The sequence below is a fragment of the Melanotaenia boesemani genome, chromosome 2 (genome assembly GCF_017639745.1).
Source record: "Melanotaenia boesemani isolate fMelBoe1 chromosome 2, fMelBoe1.pri, whole genome shotgun sequence".
In the NCBI taxonomy this organism is placed as follows: Eukaryota; Metazoa; Chordata; class Actinopteri; order Atheriniformes; family Melanotaeniidae; genus Melanotaenia; species Melanotaenia boesemani.
In genome coordinates this window covers 24,352,856-24,361,942 of record NC_055683.1, presented here as the reverse complement: position 1 = coordinate 24,361,942, position 9,087 = coordinate 24,352,856, and the positions used below count along the sequence as shown (strand labels likewise).

At 38.0% G+C, this 9,087-nt stretch overlaps 1 protein-coding gene across 2 annotated transcripts in view; it reads right to left on the bottom strand.

Annotated features, from left to right (window-relative positions):
- Positions 1-444: 444 nt before the first annotated feature.
- The window catches only part of prkcab (protein kinase C, alpha, b), a 110,045-nt gene continuing 101,402 nt past the window's right edge, over positions 445-9,087 (bottom strand). For both annotated transcript variants that reach the window (XM_041995896.1, XM_041995906.1), the window contains 6 exons: positions 8,785-8,847; positions 8,118-8,256; positions 6,755-6,835; positions 6,456-6,563; positions 4,588-4,728; positions 445-2,927 (listed from right to left, as the gene is read on the bottom strand). In XM_041995896.1, coding sequence (XP_041851830.1) covers positions 2,763-2,927; positions 4,588-4,728; positions 6,456-6,563; positions 6,755-6,835; positions 8,118-8,256; positions 8,785-8,847 — 697 coding nt within the window. In that variant the 3' untranslated portion in view covers positions 445-2,762. The remainder of the gene's footprint in view (positions 2,928-4,587; positions 4,729-6,455; positions 6,564-6,754; positions 6,836-8,117; positions 8,257-8,784; positions 8,848-9,087) is intronic.

Here is a 9,087-nt window from a genome sequence, read left to right as displayed (position 1 = left end):
AACTATACCTCGTGACAGCCATCACTGCAGTCCCTTTGGAGTCTGACTCCCAGACTGAAACAAGCATGGTGGTGGCAGCATCAAGATGTGAGGGTGTTTCCCAAAATTCTGAAGACCTCACTTCAGCCATCTGTACTAAAACGTCACTCATTTTGTTCTGCCTCATTTCACCAGAGTCTTTTCAAGAAATAATATTCATGTATTCTATTATGATTTGATTGAGGTTTCAAGCTACAGCTGCACTATTTAAAAGAAATGATCATATTAATCATATTAATTGCAGAAAAGTATTAATTTCATTGGTATGTGATTTTTCAAACAGAAGCTTAGCAAAAATAGGTACAGGGCTCAAGGGTCAAAAGATGCAATATTGCATGCTTATTTGCATGCAACAGTTTAGATACACTAAATCATTCCCATAATAAAAGCAAGCAGCAAAATCTGTAATATGTATTTCATACTTTATTTATATACAGTATCCATCGTACCACAATGAACAGAGGAACACAAAGAATCGGGTTAACAAAGCAGGGAAGGTGAAAGAACCATATAAACAACCATGTGGCTCTAATTATAGCCTGTAGTGGTTCTGTACCCTGACTGACGTGCCATTTGATTAACTCTGTCATGGGTTCAAAAGTGTTTTTTTTTTTCTTTTTTTTTCTAATCTCTTCTCTGATATGGATTCTCAATGTGAGACATGTAAACATTCGGTTTAACCTTAAAGAACTCATTTTGGTCCAGATGTATGTGATGAAAAATCAGACAACATATTAACTAAATAACACTTGGGTAAGAGCTGTGGTGTTTTTAACTAATTTTGGCAGTTTGTTTTATTTATTTATTTCTAAGTCTCACTATTATAACTTAGTATATCTTCGTAGTTAAAAACAAGAAAGTAAAAGTAAGTACATTGGACACACTGGAAAGAAATATTGTGTTTGGCACCAGTGAACAAAAAAACAGTTATTTTAAGCAATTTAAACACATTTGTCTGTTTATAATTCAGCTTTTTAGCCAAACAGGTCGGGCTACAGGACAACAAGTAGGGAGACACATGAGCAGAAAAAGCGCACGATGCTGGTTGGTTGTCTCACTCAGGGCAACAAGATGCGAAACTCCACAGCAGGTTTCACGGCAGGGATCTCTGTGTCATGCAGGGGTCTTTCCCATGCTTAGATCAAGCCTTGCCTCACGCATGCACACGATATATAAAGAAAGGACACATTTTGGCCACAGGGGTCTCTGGAGTCCTCACACCGTTAACATGGTTTTGATTTCAGTTTGTTACAGAAGGAGTCAGCCCTGAGAAGACCAAGGCAAGAGGGCATTCGACAGTTTCACGCACACTAAGTGCTGCATATTTTCTATAGGACACTGAGTAGTATAAAACACTGGATAAATAGTTAATATACATTTAACAGGGTTTGCTGATACCAAAGCTACCAAAGATTCAGCCAAACTTTATATATATATATATATTTATATATGTCTGTCTGTGTTCATGTCTCTTTTTAGGGTAATTCTAAACATAGAAATTTCAAAAAGCACATTCAGTTTGTTGTATAAAATCTGCAACTTCTATTTTTGAAACATCTCTTTGAAATATATTTACAAAAAAAAAAAAAAAGAAAGAAAGAAAAGAAAAGAAAATGTTGACTTACAATAGAGGGTTAGACATCTCTGGACATTAAAGTGGAGCTAAACAGAACATAAAACAGAAACAAAACCTTTTATTCCAATGAATTTTTTTTTCTTTAAGATAAACATACAACAGTTATATATTAACAGAGCTCATATTGTAATACTAAACTTTACAATGATACTAGACGTGTACTGCATCCTAGACTCTACAGCTCATACAGAGTCAGAAAATAAGCATGCAACAGAGATCTCTTTTGTGCATATGGAAATAGCATCTTAATACTTAGGAACACAGTCCACAATCTTCTGACTCTTACATCCTTATCCACTGCAGGCAACATCTGCTGCACTGAAAAGGCCTGGACAGCTTGCAAACAATGACAGGATTTGCTTCGGTTTCTCCACGCTGAGTTAGATAAACTGTAGTTACACGTCCTACAAAACAACAGATATAAACAGCCCCTGTTTAAGGGTTTTTTTAGTGTCTTGACACAGTCAGGAAAGGCCAGAGGGGAAAAGAAAAAACATTACAAGGACCATTAGAACTGCGATAAAAATGTATTCTTCCACCTCTACTTTGGCACTCATGTAACAGTATACTACCTCTTTTTGTTTATAGAAATATAATATACACTTGTAACAATTCAGAAGTAGATAAAGCCAGGACAGAGCAGAAAATCATGTTCCGTTCTTGTCGTGCATTGCAGCTAGTTGCGTTGGAAGATGGGGAACATGAGTGGGATGTAAATAAAAATGGAATTTTAACTTAAAAAGAGATAGTAACTGATACTGAGACACATTCATTCACAAGATAAAGGCTGTAGGTGTGATAAAAGCTACAGCTGAAGGTTTGTAAATACAGAATCAGAATAAAGAAGAATGAGACGCTAAATGATCAGTGCCATGTCATTTTTCTCTCTCTTCTCAGACTGTACTCACTGCAACATTCATTACATTTTACTCCCCTCTCTTCAGTCAATTCTGTGCACAGGTATTGATTACTATTAGACGCAACACTAGAAGATGATAGGAGTCTGTTGACAGAAGGGATGCTTGGATTGAAGGATCCTGTATTCAGTGACAGTCATGCTTTTTTTTTCTCACGCTTTGCTTACTCCTCATACCACGCTGTGCAGAGATGGATGGATAAACTGAGCGTTGATGAAGGAGAAGCCGGCAAACTCGCTCTGGTCGATGTTGGCAATGACCAGCTGATCCGGCGGGGTCAGCACAGGCTGGGTACGTGTGAAAAACTTGTCAAAGTTTTCTGCTCCTTTGCCACACTGAAAAAGATGAGAGGAATGTTAGATGAAGGAGGTTATTTAGATCGCTGGACAGTAAAATGCTATAAAAAGTTCTTGGCTCATGATGAAAGGCTTTTCCTCTTGAGTCTTTTATTGAAAAGCTTCTAAACAGTCCCAGGGGGAAGGTGGTGTAGGAAAATGTCGATGTTTAGCCAGGCAGAAGCTGTAATTAGATTAGGAGCGAGCCTAAGCACCAACAGAAGAGGCCATTAGCAGCCGTGTGTGGTTCTGCTCAGGGCTCCCATGTGTCACATATATATTTAGCTGTGCATGCAATGTATATATGTATGAATGGTCACAACATTTACTCTGGTGCAACAAAACAAACTTGTAGTTTAGAGTGGATTTATCACCTGCTGCTCGAAATATATTCTCTCAGGAGATGTATCAGCATATCAGATATTTTTAGCTGTTGTATAATCTTACAGAAACCAAGCCATAAAGGCTCAAATGATCCTCCATTTACCGGTCCTTTTATGACACAGTATATGAGCTCACAACTATAATGCACCACGCAGAGCTTCCCTGAATGGATGCATTCACTTTTAGCAATGCGTTCCTGCCCAACCCCCCATGTGATGTGTGAGCGGAGATGGATACATCCGCTGTGTAACCCTACATCTACTGTGGCCCTTCTGCAGAAGCAAAGGGAACTCTGCTCTTATGGAGCTATTTTTAACCATCAGTGGCAGCACTTGTGTTGCTTTAGGCACTGTGGGCAGCAAAAGGATCAAGGATATGAAGGTCTGAAAAGAGAAAAAGAGCATTTGTGGTGACAGGAAAAGATTTGGAGCAAGTGAGCAGGTGTTTGCAGCTGGGCTTCAGCTCTGCTGGGTGAACATAAACCCCTACATCAGTGATATAGTGATGACAGACAACACATTCTTCATGCTGGACACCATTTAAAACCTGAACAGGATCAGAGGAAGAACAAATAAAAGTGGATGTTTTGTTTTAATTTATTTTTACCATCATCTAACATCTCATTCTGTGACAGAAAATATACCTGAAGGAATGGATATTATAAAGTGTGCAATTCTGTGAATAGTTAATCAGTCAGAAGATAAACAAATGTAATTAAAGACACTTTAAGCCATGTGACAGTTTGGATGCTCCAAGAAATGTGAGCACAAGATTTCAGACTTTAACAAGTTTCTTAACAAGTTTAGTGCAAGTTTAAAAACTTTAAACTCCTCCTCAAAACTCATCCAAGCAACCAGCATCTATGGACTCCTGCAAGCAGCTGCCCAGCACTCTGACATGTTAAATAATCTATGTTTGCAAAGAAAAAGAAGGCTAAGATGCACTTTCCCTCAGTTTGTGAAGCAGCGTAATTATGAGATGGTTCTATAAGCAGCTGAAGAGGTTGATTTCAGGTCTCAGAGGTGAAGAAATAATTTCTTGAACTGCTTATACAACTGGTAGAAAGAAAAATCAAGACCCAATTTTTGGTGACATAAGCAATGGTGGGTTTGAGGAGATGGTTGGGCTAAAATCCCTAAAAACACCTGTGTGTAGCATGATAGTAAAGTGATCATGCTTTGGGTTGATAATTCAATCACAAGGTGTGATACTTAAAAAATGTTACCAAAAAATAAACAACCCGATATTTCACACATAGCAAACACACTTTACTCACCACTTTAGGTTTAAATGGGGGCTGGATCTCCTTGTTGGCCAGGCGTTCCCAGTCGATACGTCTGAAGAAGGCCTGCTCTCTGATGTCCCTCTCACCTTCTGGACCGCAGCCAAGACGCTTGGATGGATGCTTGGTCATCAGCTGATGACAAATATAAAAAGAAGAAAAATTGACCTATGCTTCAGAAAAAAAGGAAGAAAGTTAAAGTTGGGGGAAAACAAAGGCAAAAGAATGTAAAACAGTAAAGGTGTAAACAGGTGTTGGATACAAAACCGACTTTACAAAGAATCGTGTGGAGCAGCCATTTTTAAATTGGTCCATGAATCCTTTTTTGGTAATGAAATGTGAAGCAGACAGTAACAGGACTGTAATCTATTTCGTCACCTTCTCTGAGATGATGAATAATATTTTGTGGCAGAAGGCAGCCTCAGGATGGAGTGTAATAAATGGAGGTGGGATACGTTATTAAAAGACTCCATCAGACTCTCCCAGAATCTTAATATCATCCACTGGTTTGGAAATTGACTCTGAAAGCTAATTTCCTCCATGGTAAATAATCATAATCATGAAAACCATGATGCTGCTCCAACTCAAATATACCAAATGTGATGTTTCCCTGCATTGACACACCTGAATCAAATTAATGAGTCACTGTGCAGAACTTGACAATAAGCATTGAATCCATTTCATTTGAATCAGGTGCGTTTAAGTAGGGAAACATGTAAAACCTACAGCACAGCGGCCCTCAAATATTGGGGTTTGAGATCCCTGCTGGAGAACCAACATCTGTTTTTATTACAACCGAGAAAACATGCCATCTGTAACAGGAACAAAAGTTTAAGTAAATTTTAACTAAAAACATTGTTAAGTAAACTTTAGCCAAAAGGAAAATGTTAACTGCTGTAATCTAAAACTAATTTACACTGCAGCTGAACAGACGTACATGGTTTATGATAACTGTACACACCTGGTCTGTCCATTACAATTCCGATTTAAAACACTGAAAACAAGCTGGTTTTGTTCAACAAAATGTTTGAAAAAACTATTTAAGCCAATTATAATAATTGCTGCTGTGTCTTTCTGTCACCTATCTGCAAGGCTGTTTTTGTTTTTCTCCTGCCTCACAAACATGAAGCATGAAGTCTCAACGTTGCAGCTGCTTACAAAGTGGGGAAACTAAAAACAAAGAAAAAACACAGGATACCTGTGTTGTTATTCTGATCATTGACTTTTTCTGTGCAGCATAAATGGAGAGCCCCTGCAGAGGGTCATTTGTGGCTGTAACATCGTCAGGTCCATGTATACTTAAAGAAAAACTGGAGACAAAATGGCATGAGGGGGTATTCTGTTTTGAGTAGAATATTTATTTCCAGTGACTGAAAATGTGTGCATCTTCTGATGATTACATAAGTCCTGGGCAGCCCCCCCCCATCGTGGTTTGGAAGTCACCTGTCAAAGCACAAAATCCGGCTGTCGTGCAGTAAGAAGCTGCTAATCTCCTGTTATTCTTTTCTAAACCTGTAATTCCGGCTATAATTACCATGATGAAAAACAATAACAGAGCGTATCTGTTCTCTAGTAGCTGACACCTCACTCTTGCATGTCAAAAGTTGTTAAACAGGACCGGGCCTGTTAATCTGCTAATCACTTTTAAAAGCTTGGAGAGTGTGGCAGATTGAGTGAAGGAGCAACAATGACTAAAAGTGTTGAACATTGTTGTGCCTCACTTCTCTTTCAAATGATTTGGTAGCAGTGCAGCTGAAACGTCTTTTGGAAAAGGTTTGTTGTTATAAGTAACTTATTTACTGTCTCATCTGAAGTTTTTCAAATCTCATGTCGACCAGATTTTACAAATTTCTAAAACTTACTCCCTTGCAGATGGATACAGCTTCTTTAGACATGGACTTGGGGTAGGAAACATTGTGCTCCATGATCGACTGGAAGAGCTCGTCCTCGTCTTCTCCATCAAATGGAGGCTGAGGAGGACAACAGCAATGCCAAGGAGTTTATACAGAATTTACAATGATGAATATTTGCAGCTTATTATTACAACATCAGCAATACTACTTCTCATTTGATGCATCCATAATTATTTTCACTGATGCATTATCTGATAACAATTCCCTAAATCCTTGCAAAGAGCCGGTGCAGTAAGAGAGCACATTACCTGTCCTGCCAACATCTCATACAAGAGCACGCCATAAGCCCACCAGTCCACTGATTTCCCATAGGGTTGGTATGCTATAATCTGACAGAAAAACAAGAGGAAATGGTAACAAAAAACAAAATAATCACAAATACAACAACTTCCTTATTTCTTTATCATAAAAAGTGTGATAATTAACCAGTTTACTGATAAAACGTCTCCTTGTCTGCTCTAAAAATAATTTTTTAAGCTGTCTTTTTTTGGTCAATGTTGTTGACGACAAGATGAACACTGCAGGGTTGCATGCAACCAGAAAGGTCTAAAGTGAAGATATCAAAGAAAAAAGACACAGAATCATTCCTTTAGTGTAGACTAACCAAATCAACCCCCGCTGAATACAGTCAGCTATTTTGAGCTGATATAACAAAGGCGCCTTCTCCTACCATCCAATTTACCATCCCTCATCTCTCTCCCCCACAATAATCTACACACAGACACAATAATGATTGCACAGATGCATAAACAAAGAACTAAATCACAGCTGCACTCGCTTTTAACATCCAAATGCAGCGATTTATATCATTTGTTGCACAACTCTCTTAGAAACTCTGTTTCTTCTTTTCTTTAAATCAGAAATCCTGATTAAGGATTCACATTTTGTTAAAGTATGTAAAATAAAAGAGGGATTCCAAGTCATCTATGTATGTGTGCAAAATTAATTAAGACATGTATAACAATTTTAGAAAACAAAACCTGTTGAGTTGTGTCTGATTAAATTTTGCAGAGGTATGTAAAGCCTAAGAAGTCTTAAAAAAGACTAGTTTCTAGTGAGACAGGGCTTTCCTCAGCTCCCACCAGGGAGACACTACACTACCATGAGTCAGTGCAGGCAGATGGAGCAGATAGAAACACAAGCATATACAGCTATACTCCTAATACCAAAGAGATAAACAAACAGTTCATCACCCTGTGAACCATCACTTCTCCTCACTCTGAGTAATAACTCTTAAGCCATTTCTCTGCTTCTCATGAGTTGTAATCTTAATTCTTCTTTTTTCTTTGTTTGTTCATAAATTGTGTTTCATGTTGTTATTTGAGTTTCTGCTCACAGCACTTTCTGTGTAATCCTACAGCTCTACAGTACAATGCCGAATACAGTTTATCCCTTTAAAATCCTGGCTTAATGTTCAGTAAAGCACATTTTCAATGACTTCTCCAAAAGCCTTGCTATGATTGCTAAGCTTTGATTGATCAATCTCTCCTCAGGGGAAGAATTTAGCAACAGGTCTTTGACTTTAATAAACTGCAAACATTTAATACAGCTGTGAAAGTGCAGTGTGGTCATTTCTTTTTTGTTTTTGTTTCCACATCACAGAAATCTCACCTCTGGTGCGATGTAATCTGGGGTGCCGCAGAAGGTACGTGTGGTCATCCCTTCATACATGCTCTCCTTGCACATGCCAAAGTCAGCTATCTTGATGTGACCCTCGGAGTCCAGCATCACATTGTCGAGTTTCAGATCCCTGCAGGAAACACAGCTCTGTGAGCATTTGTGTTCCAAATATTTTTGACAGCTTTGATGCTATCTGTGTGCCATCCACAGAACACAGCCGGTGTCGCTGTGCCCACATCTCAGCACTTAATTTGTCTCCAGCTTACATCATGTGCTGGGTAACACATCATTTTTACATCAGCCTTATTGCTCGGTGCTTTGGCTCTCATAATTCAACCTGCAGCCTTTCCATTTTCCTTCCCTTCAGCCTTCGGATTTCTGGCTGTTATTTTTGTCAAAGAGTTGAGGTGACAAACACAAGGCTGTTTGGATATTAATGATGGATAAGTTTGTCCTACTTTAACATCAGGGTATTTAGTTTTTTTTATACTCTATCAGACCAGGAAGGTACATATTCATTTTAATTAGTTTCTTTTATTTTTCAAATTTTCTCCTCTGCAAGTTTATCACCTGATCTGTCTGTGCTATGATTCAACCTTATGTTATGTTAATGGCAACTTCCTGAAAACACAGCATAATTGAACATCATGCTACTCACCTATAAATGATTCCTTTCCGGTGCAAGAAAAACAAACCAACAGCTATTTCTGCAGCATAAAACCTGCAAAAATCATTTAAAAAGGGAAAATATATAGTTATATAATAAATTAATAAAATATGCTGTAAATACTTACAAAGGAAATTTGTACACATATCACTAGACTGAGGATTATGGCATTGTTTCATTGGGATCCTCCTACCACTTTATATCATTTTCTTCTGTCAGTGTTTAAATATGCATAAAAAAGAAATATATACAGTCATTACATTGTTATACCCACAGTATGTATAAAATCTGACC